The following is a 23,636-nucleotide window of genomic DNA, read 5'->3' as shown; positions in this document are numbered from 1 at the left end:
GGAGGAGACTGAGGGAACTGATGGTCCAAGCCCATTGCTAGAATAGGCCCATAAAAATTGGATTTAGATCCTGTAACTTAACATTTTGCAAGTCGTAAAGCAAGAAAAAGTAACATTTTAGACATTTTGGCTCTTCAGAGATTTTTTTATTAAAATTATGAATTCATAAAAATTGTTGTTTTGAATTCTAGTGTGTAGTGTAGGCCCATCAAAAATTCTCAGCTCCATACCCAGTAGGCCCTTAATCCAGCCCTGCCCAACATAACGTGTGTGGTTTGTTTTTTTTTGTCATCTCTTGTGTCAGTTGACTGACTAGCAGTTAGAATAATGCTTAGCATGCAATCATTTCTAAATTCCACTTCAGCCTAACAGGTTAACCTTTTTTGTATTTCAGGTGCCTATCTTCTCACACTAAAAGACACCTTTTTTGACCGAGCTAAGGCCTGTCAAATTATTGCTTCTGTCCTGGTTGGCAAGGATGAGAAGATTAAAGTTCGCCTTCCACCTCCAGCAATCTTAAAGGTCTGTGATCCTGTTAATTTTTTAAAGGGTTTCAAAGATGTTTGTCCATAATTGCTCTTGAATACATTGTATATTTGACCCATCCTCATACCAAAAGGCAGAATTTTGGTTACAGTTATTCTTAGAATGGTTATTTGTGCTGTAAACCTGTTGTGTATGTCTGTGGCAGTAAGGCTTGCTGCTGCTGCTATGTTAATTTAGCAATGGATTAAGCAATAGTGCTGTGAGGATCGTCTATCAGAGCCAGGTGAGAAAGAAGTGGTGGAATCTAGAGAGGGTATCGAGCATGGTGCAGCATGCTGTCTGTCTGACCCAAGCAGTCATGCTTTGGCTGTCCACTACACTGAGCCAGTTCTGTAGATGAGCAGGTTGAGGACACGCTGTGGTCCTCCCTCCTGCCTTCCCATAACTTCTGTGGTTTGGAAGATGGGGAGCACTCATCTGATAAACCTGAACAAGCTTGTTCAACCAGCAATATAGATGTTAAGTTTTTTCCATAGGTATGAGGGGTTGGAATGCAGGTGATAGTCACCTCAGAGCCGGTACTTTCCAGTGCTCGCTGATCCCAGGTGGATGGGGGCAAGAGGATTTGACACATCAGTTCGTGGGTGCTTGTGGTGGTGTAGTTGCTCCAGACTGGCATGTAAGGAAAAATAGCCCCGGGGGAGGTCTGAGAGCCAGTCACAAGCAGGCTTGAGGCAGCCAATCAGGGCTCCTGAGGAGGAGGAACTCACTCTCTTACCAGCCAGAGAGGGAGAGCAACCCAGCTGCCTGCTAACACGGGTACCTTGGACAGAGCAGTGCTGGAGAATCCTGACGAGCCAGAGGATCTGGGTGTGAATAAGTCCCATGCTGAGGCCCAGTGGCAGGGGCTGTGAGGAGCAGCCAGGGCAGGAATAAGCAGCAGGTCCAATCACACTTTCCAATCGTGAAGAGTCCAGTTCAGACTGCATTTAGTCCCAAGGGAAGGGGCTAGATGACAAACAGCAGTGGGTCACTGAGGCAAGTCCTCAGAAGGAGAGGACCCCAGGGTGTGGGTGTGGCCACAGAGCAGTACCCAGGGCAGTGAGCACCATGGTCTGCAAGGGACATGAGACCTGATTCAGTGTGGTAGAGAACAGGGAAAAAAGAGTTAACAGCTGGTGAAACATCACCTGGAAGAAGTCACTCTGGAGCCAAAGAAGAGCCCGTTATTGGGCTGATCAATAAGAGATGCCATGACAGTCCCAGCTTGTTAACAGGGCTGCAGATTGGTGCATCAGAACTTGAATGGGTTATCCGTTACTGATGCTTTAGCTGCTGCCACCTTTGCTGGGATCCTCCACTCTGCCATTGAATCTACCACCTCCTGCCCACCCCTTATTCCTACTGATTTTTCCTCAGTGCCTTCACCACAATACACAGCAGCAACATGCGCACATCTAGAACATTTAAGACAATGAAACCGTCAAAAGGATTGTGGGGACAATTGGGTATCGTGGGAGCTTGCGCTTGGGGAGCAGCATCTGGGTTGTAAGTAGTATAGCATGGAAGAGCTCTGCTCCATTGCTGCCTATGTTCCTACTTAGCTGTGTAATCTTAATTGATGCCATACAGAAGTTGCTCACATGGTGTTTAGACATAACCAGTGTGTGTGTGTCTGGAGAAGATAATTGTACACTTTTTCACAGTGGTGTAGAGGCATTTGATCCATGCAGTGTGGTTTTCTGATGAATAAAAGAATTATGTAAATGAACATGTGTACGGGGGTCAGTGGCCTTTTCCAGGTGTAGTGCCAAAACTTGACCTTTTGACCTCTGAGAGTCCAAGAGCTGGTGATAGTTTTTAAAATCACTAATAGTCCTACTTATAGAGTAGCCTTCTTGTGACCCCTGCACTCCAGCCCTGGCCCCGCACTCGGGGGATGGGGTGCATGGGATTGCCCTGCACTGCGGCTGGGGCTCCCACCTCCTTCCGTGCTGAATGCAGAGAGAAGAGGCAAAGTTGAGCTCCTGTCGTCTGCCACTCCAAATCAGCTTGCATGCCAGGAGTGGCATACGTGCCAGGGTCGGGGTTGCTGACCCCGATGTATACTGTGATCTTGAAATTGATAAATATTCATATGCTGGCAAGTATAATTGTTGTGTTCAGAGTAGAGTGGAATTGCAACATCAAAAGATAATAGCCATCTAAGGCAAAGGCCAAAGCATTTATTGGAAGCCAGTTGTGAGGCAAGGTTAAGGTTTTCATTTGCAATAACAAACTGATTCTGTGACAATAACAGTTTCCATTTTGCCAAATAACTGTAGATTTAGTTGTCTGTCAGCTGCTTATATTGGCTGGTTGCATTTTTGTCTGGCTTAAATATACAATACTGTGCTCTCTTAGACAAATGCATGCTTATTCACAAAATCACTATGTACAGAACAAGAAAAACTAGATTCACAGCCCCTAAATGTGGGGGCTGAAGAGGAGATAGCAGTCATCTACATCTTCACTTTTTCACATTGATTTCAACCAACATTAGAGAAATGGTGATGTGGAGGGGGTTTTGTACATGTCTTCTGTCCTGCATCCAAAAATAATGAAGCCTTAATTCCTCATGGTATTGGGGATGTCTCTTCTCACTTATGTGAATGATAGCAGCCCTCCCACCAAACATGAGTGGCACAGGTGGTTCCACCAATGTGGTAAACACCATTTTTAGATCAGCACATAGAAGCTGGCTGTTTTGGTACTGCAACCCTATCAAAATCATTCTGTTTTTCATTCTTTCCCTTTGTCTTCAGCCAGTAACCCTGTGGACAGGAAAGCAGGTCTTCAGCCTGATTCTCAAACCTAGTGATGACTGTCCTGTGAAAGCCAATCTCCGAACCAAGGGAAAACAGTACTGTGGCAGAGGAGAAGATCTGTGTATCAACGATTCTTGTGAGTATTCTTGACCACTCGCCGCCTTGATTATGAGTTCATAACAACAGATTCATGCCACTGACTATTTTATAACTTCTTATGGGTCAGTGTGGGGTAACTGCACAAGATCATAGTGGTGTTCGTGATTGAGAAAATGCGGTTAAATACTATTTTCAGAAGTGGCCATGAGAATGTGAGTGTAAAATGCAAGGAAGTGATGAATGTTTGTTTCATATACATAAGAGGCAATTTCTCAAAAGTTATTTTCTCAGAAATACATCATTAAGAACATCATTAAGAAAAGACCACTGAGCTTTTTATGACACCATACAGAGATAGGGCAAAGATTATGCGTCCCCCTCCCCCCCACCCCCAAAAAAAGAGCTAATTTTGAACTTGAAGCAAGGCAAAGGAGGATGGTAAGAAAAGCAGACTGTTCGAAAACAGAGTTGCTTACTTACAGGGAGCAAATTACACTTTCTTTGGTATTTTTAAAATTGGGATCAAAGTGCAAGGCAGTGGGAGAAAATGGGCTTTGAGTGGACAGTGCAAACTCTTAAGATGCCATTCGACTGATAGAGAGCAGAGAGGTGGGAGACCGATCAGGTGTGGGTGGAGAATGACAAAGGACTGAAGTGAGGGGACTGGTGGAGGATCGGAGCAGGGCATGTAGAGCCACAAAATTGTGGAGCGGGAATTGAATTACCTGTGTGGGAACAGGGGAGCTTTAGCAGAAAGGGAAGATGGATTTGCTGCTCACCTTGCACAAAATGGGTGAGTCATGGAAGCTAGAAAGGAGGCAATGGTTACAGGAGCCCAGGCAAAGAGAGGAACTCAGCATAAAACAAGAATGTCAAACATATTATCCAGATGAATTGTTTCTGCAGCCCAGGCTGGAAGCTGTCTGGGTACAGAGCTCCACCAGCAGCTCCAGCCTCAGGGACCCAGACAGGGCAGAGGAATCCCAGCAGCCCCTGGGGCTGGGTCCTGGTCAGGGTCAGGAGAACCCCTGCAGCTAGGAGCCCTGGCAGTAGCTCCAGACCTGGAGACCCTGCTGGGGCCAGAGGAGCCCTGGGGCTGGGAGTCGGCAGCTCCAGCCACCGTGAACCCAGCCAGGGAAACCCTGGCAGCCACGGGGCTGGGAGACCCGTTGGCCGCTCTAGCTTCAGGGACCCAGCCAGGGCACGGAGTACCTTTTTAAATCTATTTAAATAAAAAATTATTATATATGAGCAAATAATTTTACACGTCAAATTTTATAAACTATTAATACAATTCTAAAACAGTAACATTCATATTAATTATTACATTCTCAATTAAAATTATTGTATTATAATCAAATAAGACCTGACAAAATATTATTTAATATACCTAAAACATAATCTGGAGTAATAAATAATTATGACTTTCCGACAGAAGTACATTTCCTTTGGTGGTCCTGAAAGCTGTCAGTATCAATGTTTATGATCCTTAGTAGGCTTTGAGTCTGTTGTGCCTGGTAAAAGAAGGCTGTGGCAGTAGAAACTCTTCTGCCCAATGTGTACAGAAACTGACAAGACTTGAATAAATCATGGCAGTCCAAAGGCAAGAGATAAGTCAAGGATAGATCCAAGACTGCATCATTGAGTGCCTGGGTATAAGCACAGCGAGCTGTCAGAAGGAATAACCAGCTTGCTGTGGTTCTTGAAGAGTTCCTGTATCTCTAGCTATATCCATTTCAGCTTCTGTAGAAGCCAGGAGCCCAGGTTGGGCAGAGATCAATTCTTTAGCTCCTCAGGACCACTCTGGCTGCAGAGAGGGCCTGTTGAACCAAAAGTCCACAGTTAACCATTTCTGTAACCAGAAAAATCTCTGTCCTTGGCAAGGTTTTTCTCTCAGGCCCTACCACCTTTTTCTTGACCATCAAATAACTGCTAGGGAGCAGAGCAGTATAAACCCAAGAAAATTTTTCCACAATATAAAGAAATTAGAGGGATGTGATAGAACTTTGAAGGTGCTTATCGAAACTCCAGGTTTTTTTAAAAATAAATGAAACAATAGGTCATGTCAGCTGTACAGGTATGTTACTTTGAGGGTGGGGCATGTGAAGGTGAGAGATGTGACCCACATAGCTGCAGTATAAGTCCTCGTAAAGATGCAGTTACACCACTAAAACTGTGCTTTTACTGCTGTAAGTTACTTGGCATGTGGAGGGCGGGCGCTATATCATCAGCCCAAAGCACAGCTCTGCATATACAGCTGTGCCCACAGTAGGAGTACTTAACATGCCAGCTTACTGATTCCTACCTTTTAGTGAGCACAGACACTGCCATGATTTAATGCTATTTACATATCCACTCCCTTCCTTTTAATGGAGCATATTGGAGTGCTCGTGTATAAATTTGCTTATTTTCTTACACAGTAGCTGGCTAAAGTTCATATTGAAAAGAAACGTAATGTTTTTATTACCTGAAAGAAAAATATATAATATTTTGTTCCTGAACCAAAAGTCAACTGAAGAATAGAGTACAGCTTTCAGCCCAAGACTAAAATGCTAATCTTAAAGGTACATTTCTAACTAAATAGTCATAGCCTAGCACATCATTTAAATTAAAGATGTACCCCTGAAGGTGAGGTGCAGCAAAGCTTTTTCAAAATCTTGGAAAGTTGTTTAAGTAGAGAGATGCTGCTGTCTCACTGAAATTCTATAACTCTCTTAATCCAAAACATTAAGGACTTGATTTTTCTGGTGGTGTTATGCCTAGTTGCTGACTTGTTTCTAAATAACTCTCTCAAATTTTTTTTTGCTTACTGCAGTCACATAACGTTTTTATCAGTTACAGAGAGGTAGATGTTAGTCTGCATTCTAACAAAAGAAAACAGCAGTCATATAGCATTTAAAGACAGACAAAATAATTTATTAGGTGATGGGTTTTCATGGGGTAGACCCATTATCTCTAGATCTGGACATTTTGAAGAAAGTAAACTGGCACACTGAGAATTTAACAGAAAGATAGAAACATATGAAGTGAAAACCTGACAAATAGGCTACATAGGACAGAAGGTGGGGTAAAGGGGGGAAGAAATTACTTACTGCATATTGAGTGACTTGCATGAGATCACTATATCAAAGATGGGGAGACTGTCTCATGAAAGCTCATCACCCAAAAAATAATTTAGTTAGTTTGTACAGTGCTTCATGACTGCTTTTTTGTTTTTGTAAAACTTTTATCAGTTAATTGTGGCTTTTGCCTGGGAAACTGCTTGAACTGATTTGCACTCATGCCTGTGAAACTTAGCAAAAGTGGACTAGTTTGATACATCTTAGAAAACTTAATTGCTTTTCATTAACTTTAATTCTTCTGTGTGCATCTAGAATACTAAAATTTGCAGCATTAATGTTTTTAAATTATGTGCTGCAGCTGTTCCATAGAAGAAAATATGGCAATTCAGGAATTTACCTGGGAAAAAGAAGTAAATATGTGGGAAATGGGAGTTTCGGGGAGGAATTGTTCTGGAGACACTGACTCTTTTAGTGTTATGCTTCTACAGGCATAATAAATGTGTGTGGAGGTTGGGTTTTTTGTTTTGACAGCTAATATATTGATGACTAAATTCTATTAAATGACTTGTAACCTGAATTAAGCTCTTGGACTCCATGGATATCAGGTTTGCAATGTTTTCCTTTGTGCCTCCAGATGTTACAATCCAGAATAGCGAGTTGATGAGTGGCAGTATGGACAAAGGAACGTTAGGATCTGGATCGAAGAACAATATCTTTTACATTCTGCTGAGAGACTGGGGGCAGGTAGAGGCTGCAGATGCTATGTCACGGCTAGCGAGGCTTGCTCCTGTTTATCTTTGTAAGTAGCTGGTGGGGGGGGGGCTCTGTTATCGTAAAACAACACTGATTGATTGTGAAAATGTACCTTAAATTCTGGGAGGTTTCCATTCTGTGTAGCCTGTTCCAACCAAGAAAAATCAATAAGATACTGAGTTGATGAAAATGGAATAAGTGCATCTGTTCACAACTTTGTCTTTAATTCAGGAGATGCATTTGCAAATGCTATATAATGGAAAGAAATGATCTCCATAGAACTCAGTGAACTGAACATATTTAAAAGTATCTTTCTTTTTCTAATTGTACACTAGCTAATCGCGGCTTCTCAATTGGGATTGGTGATGTAACTCCAGGACAGGGGCTGCTGAAAGCTAAATATGAACTTCTGAATGCTGGCTATAAGAAATGTGATGAGTACATTGAAGCTTTGAACACTGGCAAGCTGCAGCAACAGCCTGGCTGTACTGCAGAAGAGACATTGGAGGTGAGTGGTGCTCCATTCATTGAAATCGCAGTGAATCAGAGTGCCATACACCAGACACTGAGACACTCAGGTTTATTAAATCAAACTTTTATTTCAATTGAAAGCATACCTTGCTGTTAGAAATATTCGAATTGAAGTACAAAGTAGCAGACATACTCAAAAAAAAGTCATGGACAGTTACTTCATGATGGATTTTTTTTCCCTGTGAAATTCTGACTGCTCCCTTATAACCAGTATTCGCTGTAAGCTGAATACTTGGGCAGCCATCCAAGAGGCAGTCAGGTTCTGCCCAGCTAATTAGCAGGACACCCACAGTGGGCAGCATGTGTTTCTATTGGTGGTGCACGGCTGCACTTGCCTTGGGACACAACACAATTTATTCTGCTCGTGGATGGAAAAAGTTAGAGGGAACACTGGTTGTAACCTGTTATATTTTATCAGACATCCATATTACAAATCATAAATTATCTTCCATTCACCGTGAAGTGTCATGAATGTTAAATATCTTACAATACTTGTGTATGAACGTTAATTGGTATTTAAGATTTTGTTATTTTTTTGTTGCATTCTCTTGTTTGGTTGATTGTACACTATTATGTATATTTTGACAAGGCCATTTTGACCTGTCTTTCTGCATAGAGTGTTTTCGGGACTTTCCAGTCCATTTTTTATAGCTGCTTTTGGTAACATAATTTATAGCTGCATTATTCTTCATTTTTATGCACATCTTGTTTTTAAAAAACATCTGCCACTGTCCTGTACAGCTGTTGTAAACATGTTTACTTGGTAAGGTAATTTTAAAGCAACATTTTACTCATGTCAGGCTGGCTTTGACCTTGTTTGCTGCTTGCCTCACTTACAAGGCTGTCAAAAAAAATACTAGCTCTTACAAGCTGGCTATCAGTGGTGTTTGATAAATAGACTATATAATATGCAACAAGTTCTAAATATGACCATGTCTAAAAAATGTGGGGAAAGAAATTATACTTAAATATGTGCCTAACTTAAACCACCTGAGTGGAGGTATAAATGTCACCTCTCTAACCAATTCAAGCCTTTGTCCTCTTCGTCCTTGTCAATTTCTAGAAATGCTTAGTCACTGTTCTGAAGCTCCATAAAACTAAAATAGGATGTCACCTTGCTAGTCATCAAGTCTGATGCTGGTCACAAAAAAAAAAGTTTCACCATTGTTCTCAAAGTAGAGATTAGTAGTAAAATCACATGACTAAATTTAATGCTTGCACCCAATACGTTATAAAACAGGGGCACATAGATTTGACACACGAACCAAATACACCTTGTATTGTGATTATCTTTAATAAATTTATTTACTGCCTTTTTTACAAAAATTGCCAGTCTATAGGGCATGTCCCATTCTGTGGTTCATTTCACTAAGATTCTCATGCCCTTTTATAAAGTACAATTTTTTCTTTGGGTGATATGCTTGTGGACATTTCAAAGAACCCCTGTTAACTGCACAAGGTGAGTAACTTCCTCTTGTTTAACTTATTAAGGTTTTGGTTGCCTTTTGGATGTTATTTTAGACTTCATAGTGAATACTGCTGCTGATTTTTGGTGGTTAGCCTTAGTATACTATGTGTGTATTATGTTACTAATATTAAATGTCTAAACTCTGATTTTAGGCATTAATCCTTAAAGAACTCTCTGTGATCAGAGACCACGCTGGCAGTGCCTGTCTCCGAGAACTAGATAAGAGTAACAGTCCCCTTATTATGGCTCTCTGTGGTTCTAAAGGTAAGATCAGTGAAGTAAATGGTATTGCATGGAGTTGCTGCCTACATAATTTGCTCTTAAATGCTTGTTCTGCCTTTCTGTTAAACATTATGTAGTCTGTTTTTTGTCTAAAATATGCAGCTGTGTAAGCATTAGATATAGTGCATGTATCAGTATCAGTACTTTGAGAATATAAAGCTAGCTTTTTTTAATTGACTTGTAAATGTTCAAGTGCAATACCATCCTTTCTTTTGTTAATTTAGTTTTATTGCTCTATATACGGTAAGACCCTCCATGTAACACCTTAGGTGCCCCAGGAATCTTATTGAAATACAAGAATAAGACATGTTACATTTTGCAGCGTTATTTTACCCTGGATAATTATCAGAAAAGATCATAATTGGGAACACTTTCCACAGCCATTATCAAGTCATTCCATCTCATATTCTGTTTTCGTAGTCTCCACTGCTCTGCTTTTAAAGATCAGTTGAATAATTGTTTTTGTTTTGTTTTTTTAGTTTTGTTTGGATATTGTCTGATCTATATCACTCATGCATTGTGACCTTAGCCAAGTCAGTTGCACTCTCGGCTTCCTTTTCCCCATCTTTACTGGAAAAAGGAAGCACTTCCCAAGATGAAGTTTTATTATTTAAAAATACTTTGGGATAAAAGTGAAAGCCATGTATTTGTCTGTGTTATTTTGACTGTTGTCAGAAGGTGTTAATCAAATGATGTCATGTCTGCAGAGAAGCTCAAGGTGCTGAATTCAAGATAGTTTTTAAAGCAGCTGATATTGTATCCATCAGCTACAAACAAGATATTGAGCAATGAAATAATAACAAATGGCATTAACAATCGTGGATTTTAGGTTGCAGATTTTATAACAAATACTATAATGCCTGTAATCAAATAAGAATGTAGTTAAGATCCATGTTCTAGAGAAAACTAGGTCAATTGATTGGCGAAGGGGTATTCTTATAGGGATGACTTAATTTTGATTGGTATCTCTGGGCTGTGAAAGTAAATTTAACTGAGTAGGAGAAATAACTGAAGTGTGTTTAAAAACTACAAGTCCTGTAGCACCTTATAGACTAACAGAATTTTTGGAGCATAAGTTTTCATGAGCAAAGACCCACTTCATCGGATGCATGTCATGTATGCCCCAGAAATTGTTCGTCTGTAAGATGCCACAGGACTTCGCATTGTTTGTGCAGATACAGACCAACACAGCTACCCCTCTGATTCTTGTCATGAAGTTTTATTCACTGATGCACATTTAAAACATATTTTTGACCTTGTAAGTGGTGTGCCGTGCATCTCCACTTTAAACAAGGATTCTGCATAAGTGGCTATGATGCTGTGTCTTTTTCTCCAGGTTCCTTCATTAACATATCCCAGATGATTGCCTGTGTAGGACAGCAGGCCATCAGTGGGTCACGAGTGCCTGATGGTTTTGAAAATCGGTCTCTGCCTCACTTCGAGAAGCACTGTAAGGTCAGTAGCTGTGTACAAAACAGGATTTTGTGAAATCAATTCACAAACTGGGAAGAAGTTCAGATGACTCATTACTCACTCCTTCCCTAATTAAGTGACCACTTTTAAGGATCAGGGTAATGTCATAAAGTTCATGTACAACATTTTGAATGGGGAGGTCACGGTGGGGAGCTCTTTGCATTTGTTTCCAAGAATCCTCATTAGCCTGAACCTTAACAGCTACACTTTTAACTCCTGGTTGCCTTTTCTGCCAAATGGTCCTTTTCTTTAAATAAGTTGAAATAATAACACTGAGGGTACATTCATACTTCTCATTGCTTACAAGCAATAAGATTCCCTTAATCTTTGCCTTTTTTCTTGTCTCTTCAATACTGGTTCATTGCACGAAGACTTCTCATAGGTGCTCTGCTGCTGGTTTTGTTTTGATGAATTTCAAAATTTTAGTGCATGTGAAAGGTCTCATCTGCATCACTCTGGAATCCTAAATTCTCTATAGAACAGATAAAGGATGACAAATAATATTACCAACTATATGATAGTTTTCAATATTGTTGTGCAGTATCAGTTTCCAGAGTCAAGGGACTAGAACTGTCTCATGTTAATACAGTGCTGTCTCAGACTGCCCGTTTAAAATATGGTATCAGTCCACTACTGAGTAAAGTGTCAATATTGCAATCCTTGAACTCTGTCTCCCTCCACCCTAAAAAAAATATATCTCAGCAGATCACGGTATTCAGGTCACTTAATTAACATTCAGGGCTCAGTTGTAACTAACGGAGAGAGAAGGTTATGTACTGATGTCCAGTAATCTGAAGCTGTAGTTTCTTTATGGAAGAAATACACCTGATTATGAATTCTGTGAACTTTACATAGGGAAAAATGTCATAGCTTTAATTTCTCAACCTCTTTTACCCTTTCTCCCCACTTCTCTGCTTCACAGAATACAGGAATGACTTCTGGGTTGGATAGTAGTGATGGGATTAGGAATAGTATAAAGAAGGTGCCAGACAATCTTATGGTCAGCTCAGTAAACTTGTAAGATGGCTTTGCAAAGTTTGTGTTAAGCAGGTATGAGGAACCTGTGGTGTGTGGGCTGAATCTGGACCCTGGCTTCCCTTGATGTGGTCAAAAAGACTAGGGGCTACCCCCGTTTCCTACAGTGGGGAGCCAGGGCTAAAACTCGTACATGGCTGGCTCTGCCTGACAGGTGGAGAAAACGATTCTGCACGCTGCTGTTCCTCCATCCCTCTCCTCCTACTTCCCCCGTGTGGCTAGGCGAGGGGAATAACAGCACAGTAAAGCTAGCACTCACCTGCAGGCTTTACTCCCCACTGCATCTATGGCTGGGAATCACAGCTAATAAGAGCAGCAGCGGGCGGTGCCTGCAAGCACAGGGTAGTGCGCAGTGATCTGTTTTTCCCCCTTCCCAGAGCTGTGCCAGGTAAGCACCCAAGTCCCACTGGTCTATTTCTTCTTCCCAGACCCCCCCATCCCAGTCCTCTCCTGCATCCTACCTCCTACCCAGACCTGAACCCCCGTCCCCAGCCTGCTCACTGGCAGCCCCCTACCACACACTAAACCCCTTAGTTCTGATTCCCTCCTGAGCCTAGGGGAGTTCCAAAAAATCTACTAGCACAGAGCCCTGCTCCTCACCTGCACCAGTACTAGCACCCCTCCCTGCTTTGCAGGGCTGGAGTGTCTTTATTTATTTTTTTTAGTTCTGCTTCTCATTTGGGGGCCACCTCACTGAGGGGTTTTTCTAACATGTGTAACACACACACCCTACCCTCAACTGATTTTCTGTGGGTCAGTAGCCCCCCGAACCCAAATGGGTTCCCCATTTCTAGTGTAAGGTCTATTAACCAGACCCTCATCAATGGCTAAAATAAGCTATTGAATAGATTTAGAAGCTTCAGCACTTTGAACCATGTTATGTACACTGTGGTCCATAGGGACAGGTTGAGAAAGTTCCATAGAAATCATGTGTCTGCCATACTTTCCCCTCCCTTCTCAAAAGTGAGTGGCCTCCAACCAAATTGCAACTCAGGTGAGTGCATAGAGCCTACAAGAGTAAATGTTTTTCTATATGTAAATGTTTTTTGTATCACATACTTACAGGTTGTATAGTACAATGTCTTCTGAACTTTTTTTTTTCCTCACTGTCCAGCTTCCAGCAGCAAAAGGCTTTGTTGCCAATAGCTTCTATTCTGGCTTGACTCCTACTGAGTTCTTTTTCCATACAATGGCTGGTCGGGAAGGTCTAGTTGATACAGCTGTAAAAACAGCCGAAACTGGATATATGCAGGTAATGCTTGACAAAGATCTAGAGATGTACAATAATTTTGGTGCAGCAAGAGTGTTATGGTTGTCAGTCATATCTTTAATGTAATATGCTTTTAGACCTCATTCATATAGTGCTGGATGTTGGAAAGTGTATCATTCAACTTCTAAAGTGGGCTTTCATTAAGTGACACAGGAGTGTGATTGTCTGTCTTACATTCTGAGTACAGTGAGAAACCCTTGTTCATAAGGATCCAGGTTTGCAAAGTGGCAGTTGCCTTCACTTGCTCTTCTGGTTACTGAAGATCTGATGCCATGGAGTATCTCAGCACATCAGGCCTTTAATCACACGCCTGTGATGATGCCTTGGTGTCTTAGCCTTTTTTCCAGTAAGGAACCAAAATGGTACAGCTGAAACTTCAGGCGCTTGGTTTAAACCATCATAAGAAAAATAAAACTGTCGCCATCATCCTGTTGTAATCATGGACTGTCCTGGGGCAAACCTCCTCCTTATTTTACTTAAGAGCAATTTCAGTATCTTCAGTGGGACTACTCAAGTAAGGCAAGCAGATGGCCCTCACCAACCATCCCTAGTTTTTCTCATTTGTCCCAAGAACTCGCTTGACGCTGGGTCCAGTGGCCCCTCCTGCTAGGCTGGGGCAGAGGCCTTACCCATGGGCGTGCTTACACCTGCTCACTTCCCCATAGTCCTCAAATCAGTACAAGAGTGAAAACTTAATTTTAAAGTGGTACAATCTTGTTCAAAAGTAGCTTAAGGCCAGTCTGACTTTGCTTCTCTTTAGGTAAATAGGAATTCTCCCATTGATTTTAATCAGAGGGAAGCCCAGTGTGAGTGCTCTTGAAATTCACATACTAAAGCGCTTAAGATTGTAAGCATTCTTATGTTCTTATGATGAGGCATTTGATTCCATGTACTTTGGTGAATCTGTGACCCTGTTTCGAAGGTATGACGTTCTGGGGTGCAGACAAGTGAGGTGCTGTGTCTCTACCTGTCTTCCAACCTTGGGTGCTTCCCAATATTTTCTTGCTGTAGCTGCCACCTAGGCCATTTGAAACTGCTTGCAGGGCACTCTGAGTATCTGTGTATAGCTTTAGTCCTAGCCCACCACCTCTGACCCCAGCATCCTATTAGCAAATCAGCCACACTCTGCCGTTTAAAGAGCCTTGGTTACTACCCCAGTACACTTGGTGATGACCCCAGTACACTTCCACTAACTTTGCTGCCAAAGTTTCAATTAAGTTTATATGCTGTTTCATATGTTATCTTAGATGAGAAAATTTGCAGTAATTTTTTAACCCTTATCTTTTAGAGTTCAGTCATCCTTGGGTGAAAGTAACTTAAATTTCTTAAAAGCACTGTCCTATCACAACCCCCTTAAGGGGGCAGAGCAGGGGTTTGGGGCATATGGAGGGGAGCTCAGGGTGGAGGGTACATGAAAAGGTATAGGGGGCTAACAGCAGGGATGTAACTTGGAGATGCAGGAGTCAAGGCCCAGTCACCATGTTTGTCCAGCCAACAGATCCTTGGGGAAGCAGGGGCCGTGCCAAGGGATGGAGCTTGAGTATGCTGTGGCAGCACAGCTCAGGGTGCTGTCAGCATCCGGAACTCTGCCTCTAGCTGACCTGTCTCTTATCCAAGTGCTGCATCAGGATGCTCTGGCTTACCTTCCCCTTGGGTCAGCCTTTGACATGCATTTTCCTGTGGGTTACCCCTAGATAGTATTCCTTTTGGCTAAAGGCTGGAAACCTGGGGTCTTGTTCTAAAAGACATTGCGTACTGCTTTTTGTTAAAATATAGGTTTGCATTCTCATCTTAAGGACCTTGTTACTATTTCAATGTAAATTGAGGTAAACATGCATTTTTAACTGTCTCTGCCCTTTTTTTCATCTTACAAAACAGCGTACGTGACAATGTCTCCTATGTTCTCGCATTTAAAAAAAAAAATCCAAGAAGCAAAGCTCATTAGAGAAACTCATGATTTAAGAAGGCATTTTCTTGAAGGCATGTTTGTAATTTTAAGTTCCAGATGAATTTGGGCAGCATCAGGTTCTAATGGTGATCACATTTTGTGTTTGCATATATAGTTGTGTAAAAACTAGATGATGTGTTATGTGGGCAGGACAGTTCGCGGATGTTCATGTGGCTTTGATATTTTTTTAATTGCTGAATTGTTTTGTCCTTAGGGGAAGATAAAATGAAATCTTATGGATGATGTATATATGAAAGCTCCACCCCCCCGGTGCCACATTCTGTAGGTTTTTGTAACTCGAATATAGATATTCCTAAAAACCAGCCCCCTTTACTACTACTTCTTTTTTCAGAGACGGCTGGTGAAATCTCTTGAAGATCTTTGCTCTCAATATGATCTGACTGTCAGAAGTTCTACTGGTGATATTATACAGTTCATTTATGGGGGAGATGGCTTAGATCCTGCCGCTATGGAAGGGAAAGATGAGCCTTTGGAATTCAAGCGTGTCCTGGACAATATCAGAGTAAGGTTTTTTGGCTTTGTTTTTTTTGGTGTTTTTGTTTTTTGGGCGGGGGGGTCTTTCTCACAGAAATCATCTGTTACAAATATGTTTGGGCTTTCTAGTTGTCAGAAGCATTAAATAGTATTTGTGATCGAAAGAAAGAAATACCATGATGTTATAAGGATTTCTTTTTGAACTCAATTTCCTACCAGCTCTTCCAAGACTGTTTTTCAGGTTTTTTAACTAAAGAATTTTATATCTCTTTGAAACTGAGTGAATAGATAAGCATTTGGAGTTTTGTAAGGTGTTGGCATACTACTAGTGCCTGACCCAATGCCCATTGAAGTCAGTGGTGGGATTACTGTTGACTTAATTGTGTGATGGATTGGACCCTTGCCGCACACAGTGATGATGTGAATTGTTTCGTCAGTATTGGGTTGTTGGATTTTCAGCTCACAAGAAGAGAGCCTTGTTTTGCTATTTCTAAGCCTAATATGGTATTGTGAAAGGCGTGATTTGTTGAACATCTCTGCATGTTTGCAGAATGTTCATAATTTACCTTGCCTAAGACTAAGGATTTTCTGTGGAAGTAGCAATCTGCACTTGAGTGATTGAGTGTGATGATTGGATTTGTGTAATCAGAAACATATGGACTGATACTGTTTCCAAGTACCTATATTTGGGATGCTATCAATAAAGTGTTAAGGGACTCTGTTGGTGTGGGACACCGAACTAATTTCTAAAATGTTTAATGGAACGGCCTTGTGGTGTCATCTTATGTAAAAGCATAACTCTTTCTTCAGGCAGTGTATCCATGTCAAAGTGAACCAGCTCTTAGTAAAAATGAATTGGTGTTAACTGCTGAGTCCATTATGAAGAAGAATGAATTCCTTTGCTGCCGAGACAGTTTCCTACAGGTAATTTTTTTAATCTTAATAATTATGAAATAAAGAGAAATATCACTTGCCGTGTAAATCAGGGATATCTGAGACCTTTTACTTAGACTCATGCAGAGGTTTTTCCAAAGGAAAGATTTATCTGCCATTAGCAGCAACACCTACTATACTAATATTTCTTTAAGATATGTCTTACTTCTGCATTTAAGTGTGGAGAATTACTTTCTTCCTTTGTATCAAAACAAAAAAGTAGACATGTAGCGCTTCAAAGACTAATAAAATAATTTATTAGGTGATGAGCTTTGGTAGCACAGACCCACTTCTTCAGAGTTGGTTAGTCTTTAAAGTGCTACATGACTGCTTTTTTGTTTTGGTAGAATACAGACTAACACGGCTGCCTCTTGTCACTTTCTTCCTTTGTGTTTTTGGGTAAAATCTGTGTTTGCTAAAATTATATAAAGCAAGGAAAGTAGTGGTCTGAGCAGAGCCAATCACTGACCTGCTGAGCCACCTTAATCAAATCTCTTGACTGCTCTCAAACTTCTGCAGGTTGAACCTCTCCAATCTGGCACGCTTGGGACCTTACTGGTATTTGCCAAACCTCGGGAAGTCACTGTTGTCTAGTAGCAGTATGAGTACTTCAGCTGGTTATTGGGCTCTTAGAAGACATTTAGTGGCAAATTAGAGCTAAATAACAGCAAAGAACACTGAGGGCCAGGACTAACTTTATGGGACCATGGGAAATTTGGCCACACCTGTGATAAATGCACAGCTGGCTAACTAAAATCATACTGGACCAAGGATGTTGCTGGGCCAGAGTGTGCAGGATGAGAGTGGTTCAACCTGTCGTGATTAGTTACCTCCAAGGAAGGAATGTTAAGAAGTAATGATATTTGACATAAATTTGAAAATACCAAGAGCTCTTCCCTTTTATTCATCTTTTGTTTAACTAGGTTTTGTCATTTTGGTCTGCTCCCTTAGTAAACAATTGTTTTCATGTGGTTCTCAATCCAACAAAGCAATTTCATGTATGTTTTGCTGTATATTCTGGTTTCCTGTGGTTTATCTGCGCTTCAAAAAAGTGGTATAAGCTTAAGCTGCTTGCAAGAAAATTTCACAAAGTGTAATCTTCAAGTTTTACAAAAGTATCTGGTAACTTAAATATGTACAGAGAAGAGGACACACGTACTGTCTCCTGTTCTTAGTTTTAGCCGTCAGTAATAAATGCTACAGTCTACATTGCCACACAGTTTGGGTAAGGCAGGTGGATATAGCAGTACACACCGAAGTACTGCACAGTCACTCTCCTCCTGCATGTGAATTCAGCAGACATGCACTAAACGATTCTTAGTTCACAATAAAGCTCTCCTGAAGAGAGAGGTTTTTAATTCGTGCCTGCAGCATCCACACAGGGGAGTGATGGCACAACGCTTTGGTGCGTTCCATAGACTGAACTGCAGGTTAGTTTAGGTGAGCCTTAAGAAAACCAGAGAATTAACCCATACCACTAAAGCATGAAATGTTCTCTGGATTATTAATGATGAAACTATGAAATTTAGCAACTTAAGTCTAGTGGCTTTTTGCTATTTATGTTGGATCACTGTGCTCCATAGCATAAGGTGACAAGATCTGTAACAGCTCTTTATGTACATGACTTGCTAGCCAAATGCCAGTGGCGAGTCAGCAGTCTGCTGTGGATACAAATAGAAGTGTGTAGAAATCTGAACTTCATGGGCTATTAACTTTTTCATCACTCCTAGAAATAAGTTCAGACCTAATACCATCATAAAGTTCAGAGTTAATTTTTTTATTTTAGGACTGTGCTTAAAATGTAATGCTGCTTTCAGAATTCAGAGTAAGCTGCATAGATATTTACATTACTGTAGCATTACCTTTTTTGAAAGATTTTTCTGACTAGCAAACTGCAGATATTTTTTTACTTCTCTCCTTTCACCTTTTTCATTTTTTCCATTCATTCTTGAAGGCGTTAACTGAGACAGGTTATGCAAAGTATAATGAGGTAATTGCAGCATGTGTGTGCACTCTGTGAGCATTTAATGTTTGTGCTATTTAACTTCAGATGTGTGTGTAAGAGCTTAAAGTAACAAAGAAGACTGTATTACTGTCTGGCAAATAATAAAGATTTCTCCAGCAGTAATCCGCAGATTCTCTTTTATTACGTGTTGGGTGAAAACCAAGCTCTGATGTGATGAGAAGGTCCCTGCTAGCTAAATTCCGAGAAGTAGTTGCTTAAGGCTTTATTTCATCTTCCACTTCTTTCTCTTCACATCAGTTGTCTTAGGCTGTGTCTACACTAGAGCATAAAGTCAATTTTAAGTCACTAAGCTTGATTTTTACAATGTGACTGTCTTCACTGCAAATACTGTTAGGTCAATTTTAATGGGCACTAAAGAAGATTTTCTGAACCATCTGAATGTGCGTAACGCCAAGTTCCAATTTAAAAGGTCTAATTAATGCTAGTGTGGAAACAGCGTTACTTTAAATTTGTGTGGGCCAGTCCTCTTCTTCCCCCCCCCCGCCCCCCCCCCCCGAGCCATGGAGTCGGTGGTCTAGTCCACACCAGACCACTTAGTTAGTTCCCCATCTCTTGCCCCCAAACCTCAGCACCATGCGGCAGGTGGGCCAGCCCCTGCCTTGCTCAGGATGAAGGCTTCCTCCCTGCACTGGATTCAGCAGAAGAGGCCAAGAAACTTCTTTTCTGTGTTTCCCATTTATATGGGACTGCGTCCCCTCCCCTACAGGTGCTGTGAACTTGGCGGGCTAGCCCCCATCCCACCATACCACATAGCTAGCTCCTACCCCACCACAGTAGTGTGAACCATGCTTCCAGAAAGCAGCATGTCCTGGCCTGCACAAGGTGACGGCTTCTGTGCTTCTCATTTTCTGGAGCTCAGCTAGTGTCCGAGGACTGGTCTCCAACGCCTCCCCCCAACCCAGTGGCAAGTATTTTTGCCCCTCTCCAATGGCACACAGATTGAACCATGTCAACAAATATTTTTGGGGTCTGGCCCCTTAGGGGGCAGCAGATATTTTTGGAGCTGACCCTTCCACCCCTCTCACCTAGGCACACAGTGTGAACAATGTCAACTGGTCACTCAGTTGGCCCCTGTCAGCTGAGTTTTTCTGGGGCTGGCCCCAGGTGGCAAATATTTTTGGGCTGCTCCCACTCCTGCCCCCTGCCTCGACACACAACTGATGGAAAAACATTAACAGATTCCCTGGCGGGGGGCTGGCCCCTCAGAGGCAATGTGTGACAGGGGGCTGGCCCCTGGCAACTGATGTTGACGTGCTCCAGTACTCTTTTTCTTCCCTAGGTCTGTAGCTTGGGGGAGCCCCAGTCTCAGCAGTGATCTGTCTGGCATGTTTTCACTGGGGAAAAAGTAGCTGAGCAACCTGTTGACATGGCACAGTCAGCTGTGTGCTCCCACACCTCATTTAGGTGCTTCACACACCTGTTTTCCCTCTGGGATTCCCTACTTTTCTGTCTTTCCTTGAGAATAATCTGAAGTCTTTTTCTAGTTGCATGGAGCCAGTTTGTTGCAACTGGGCATCATGGGCATCAGCTTCTGAAGCCTACCTGTTTGTCTTTTTCCCCAGGGGATGGAGGGAATTAGTTGAGCTACTTGTTGATATTGTACAGTCAAGATATTTGTTACTGTCACTGCTCTTTAGAAAGGGACAAAATGAAGCACAGTCCGAGCAATGAGTGCTTAGAAATGGCTTTTGCTGGGGGGCGTAATGTGGATGACTCAAACAGTTTTTCTCATCCAGCCAAGAGGCTTCAGAAAAGTGGCTGTTTATGTTCAGTGGGAGGGGAGTGAGGGCAGTGCATTCTGGGAAGATGACATCACGTACCCACAACCACTTGTGGGGCATTTTTTCCTGTAAGGCAGCAGCAAAAAAACCCAGGATGCCACAGGGCTGAGGGAATGGTGGGGTACGTTCCCACAGTACATTGCCGCAACAGTCAAACTGTGGTGATGTCGTGGACAAGTGCAGAAATTCAACTTTATTTTGTAGTGTAGACATAGGCTTAATCACTGTTACTAACTCAGTCTAACAGCTTGACACTCCAGCTCCTTTCAGAAGTGCTAGTTTACGGGAGTTGAAGGAATGAAAGGTCTTTGGAAGTGAGTTATCCCTGCTTCTCATGGATGTGGAAGACCCTTGAAAAATAAATCTGTCTCCAGTGTTTCACTTTGCCTTCTGTACCATCATTCCTTAGTATAGTGGATTAAACTAGCCTTTAATTGAAAAGTATAGAAAGGTAGGGACTTTGAGAGGACATCAACTCCAGCTTCCTGTGCTGAGGCTGGACCAAGTAAACCTGGCCCAGCCTTCACAGGTTTGTCCAACGTGTTAAAGATATCCAGTGATCAGAATTCTGCGTTTCTCTCTCATGCACCCTCCATGGTCAAAATGCCTTAATCTAGGATTCCCTGTTTCCTAGGGCTACTGAATACAAGAGGTTCAAGTGTATTGGGGAAAAAAATTCTGATGTAACTAAAATCAATGACAATGCAGCAAGGGTGAATTTGGTTTGTTGTACCCACATATTGTATGCATAACTTTTGGATTCTTTCTTCTCATGACAGCAACGAAGGGTCCTGTGGCACCTTACAGACTAACAGAAAAGTTTTGAGCATGAGCTTTTGTGAGCACAGACTCACTTCATCAGATGCTGATGCTGCCAGCATCTGATGAAGTGAGTCTGTGCTCATGAAAGCTCATGCTCAAAAGTTTTCTGTTAGTCTGTAAGGTGCCACAGGACCCTTCGTTGCTGTTACAGATCCAGACTAACACGGCTACCCCTCTGATACTTTTCTTCTCATAGTGTGCATTGCTAATTTACTCTTGTGCAACAGTTATTTCAGATCTGTAGCCAGATAGCATTTATGACAGTAGGGTTGCAGCACAAGACTCTTCTGTTGTTGCATAAATACTTTATTTATTTATTTATTTATAAATTTCAGGAGATTAAAAAGTTCATCAAAAGCATTTCTGAAAAGATCAAGAAAACAAGGGACAAGTACGGCATTAATGACAATGGCACCACAGAGGTAACTATCTCTATAGAGGCAATAACAAATTGACCTATAGTTAAGCTCCATGATCCATTGGATTTCTAACTTCTGTCTCATTGTCTTTTTAGCCACGTGTCTTGTACCAGTTGGATCGAATTACACCAACACAGCTAGAGAAGTTTCTAGAGACGTGTAGGGACAAATACATGAGGTAAAAGTTAAAGGTTTTGTTTTCTTCCAGTTAGCTTATATCAATTCAGTATTCACCACTTACTTTACAAGAGTTTATAACTGATTGGCCTACATCTGAATATGTTGCTAAATACTGCCTAAAGGCCACAGTCACTTGGCTGGGGGTGGGCAAAATACATCCCGCGGGCCAGATCCAGCCCACCATGACCCTCTGGGCTGTTTAATGTCTCACGTCCCAGTGGAGCGCTTCCGTGGCCTCATGTGCACCTCTTGCGGGCAAAGAATCACTGGGACCTGGCATACTGCCACTGGCCCCAGCACCAGCTTCATAGTTCCCATTGGCTGCTGCCACCCCAACTCCCACCCCATGACCCCCTCCCCTGCCCAGCACACACACATGCTGGTGTTACATGTGGGGACATGTCAGGCAGGCAGTCTGTCTGAGCGCCTCTCTGGGCCACCAGCTGGGAGCCACCTACAGTAAGCAACTGCTGGCCTAAGCCTGCACCTCTCTTCTGCACCCTCACTCTTTCAGATCCTGCACTCCAGTCCCCTGCCTTATGCTCCCTACGACATCCAAACTCCATCCCAAACCCTGTACCTCCTGCATTAGCAATAGTAGAAAAGTGCAGCCCATAACTACTTACTAACTTCTTGGAGTGGCTTCCTTGCAAAAATTACTGCCCACTCCTGTGCTAGGTCCTTTATAATACATAGCAAGAAATCTTGCTCAAAAGCCCTTACACACACAACAGGTGATGGATCAGAGTATGCTGGTAATAGTGTCAGTGTTCTACAGATGGTGGAAGTATAGGCATAGTGAGTTTGAGGCAGTGAGAATTTGAACCTTTATCTTGAGTGCAAATCGAACACCTTAGCCAGAATGCTGTCCTTTCTCATTTATTTGTATTACTTTCTTCTTTAAAGGGAAGTAGTACTTTGTTGGTTTAGACATATCATTCTTTAGCATAAAGCCTCTCCTCTTTGCTCTGTAAAGCGCAATCCACATAAGCCACACCTTGCATATTCATGGCCCACCATTATGATTCTCAAATTGTTGAACTTATGACCTCACAGTTTCCTTCGACAAATGTAAGGCTTTTCATGTTATCATGATTGTGGTTTCACCTTAGAGTTCAAGCCAAAGGTGGCTGCAAGTGTCAAGAGATTTTCAGATGGTATTTATTGGAGTACAGGAAAATATATAAGGGAGAGAGGAAAGTGTTGGCCATGTATAGCCTTCACAAACACCCCCACCCACCAAGATTATTGCATTGAAAAGTCCTTCACCTCCTATGCCTACAGTGGTGCTTACAGTTGCACCACCATAAGATGACTCATGTGACTGCTCTGTGCTGATGGGACAGAGGCATAACAAAACAGTTTCCATGAGCAATACTAGCTATGTCAGTGGGAGAAGCTCTCCCACTGATGTAGTGCTATCCACACCAGTGCTGCTGTCACTCATGGGCTTGTCTTTTTAACACACCTCTGAGCCACACAAGTTGCATGGATAACAGTAGTAGTGCAGACATGCCTTTCATATTGGTATAGTGTTCAAGTTAAGTCAATTTCAAGGCTATTAGTCTGCAGATCTCCAGGTTAAAACCACTGTCTTGGAAGCATTAGAATTATGTTGAAGGTAATTAGCAAGTCTGCTGCAAACTGGCATGTTGGTTTTATTTGCTGAGATTACTTAGCTTGTGTTTGCTTGGGTAATGCTCTGTGCAAACCTATTCTACAGCTCCCTTTTTGATGTTTAGAAGTTTTGTGTTGCCTTGGGTAGT

General features: G+C 42.0%; 1 protein-coding gene across 2 annotated transcripts in view; it reads left to right on the top strand.

The window, feature by feature from the left end:
* The window catches only part of POLR3A (RNA polymerase III subunit A), a 56,684-nt gene that overhangs the window by 17,450 nt on the left and 15,598 nt on the right, over window positions 1-23,636 (top strand). The window contains exons 13-24 of one of the 2 annotated variants that reach the window (XM_075000043.1): window positions 395-522; window positions 3,291-3,429; window positions 7,089-7,253; window positions 7,543-7,715; window positions 9,359-9,470; window positions 10,825-10,943; window positions 13,111-13,248; window positions 15,567-15,737; window positions 16,520-16,633; window positions 18,597-18,632; window positions 21,607-21,693; window positions 21,786-21,868. In XM_075000043.1, the coding sequence (XP_074856144.1) occupies window positions 395-522; window positions 3,291-3,429; window positions 7,089-7,253; window positions 7,543-7,715; window positions 9,359-9,470; window positions 10,825-10,943; window positions 13,111-13,248; window positions 15,567-15,737; window positions 16,520-16,633; window positions 18,597-18,632; window positions 21,607-21,693; window positions 21,786-21,868 (1,465 nt within the window). The remainder of the gene's footprint in view (window positions 1-394; window positions 523-3,290; window positions 3,430-7,088; window positions 7,254-7,542; window positions 7,716-9,358; window positions 9,471-10,824; window positions 10,944-13,110; window positions 13,249-15,566; window positions 15,738-16,519; window positions 16,634-18,596; window positions 18,633-21,606; window positions 21,694-21,785; window positions 21,869-23,636) is intronic. The other variant, XM_075000044.1, reaches the window with a different exon arrangement.

Source organism: Carettochelys insculpta, chromosome 7, assembly GCF_033958435.1.
Source record: "Carettochelys insculpta isolate YL-2023 chromosome 7, ASM3395843v1, whole genome shotgun sequence".
Lineage (NCBI taxonomy): Eukaryota > Metazoa > Chordata > Testudines > Carettochelyidae > Carettochelys > Carettochelys insculpta.
This window is presented reverse-complemented; position numbering and strand designations above follow the sequence as displayed.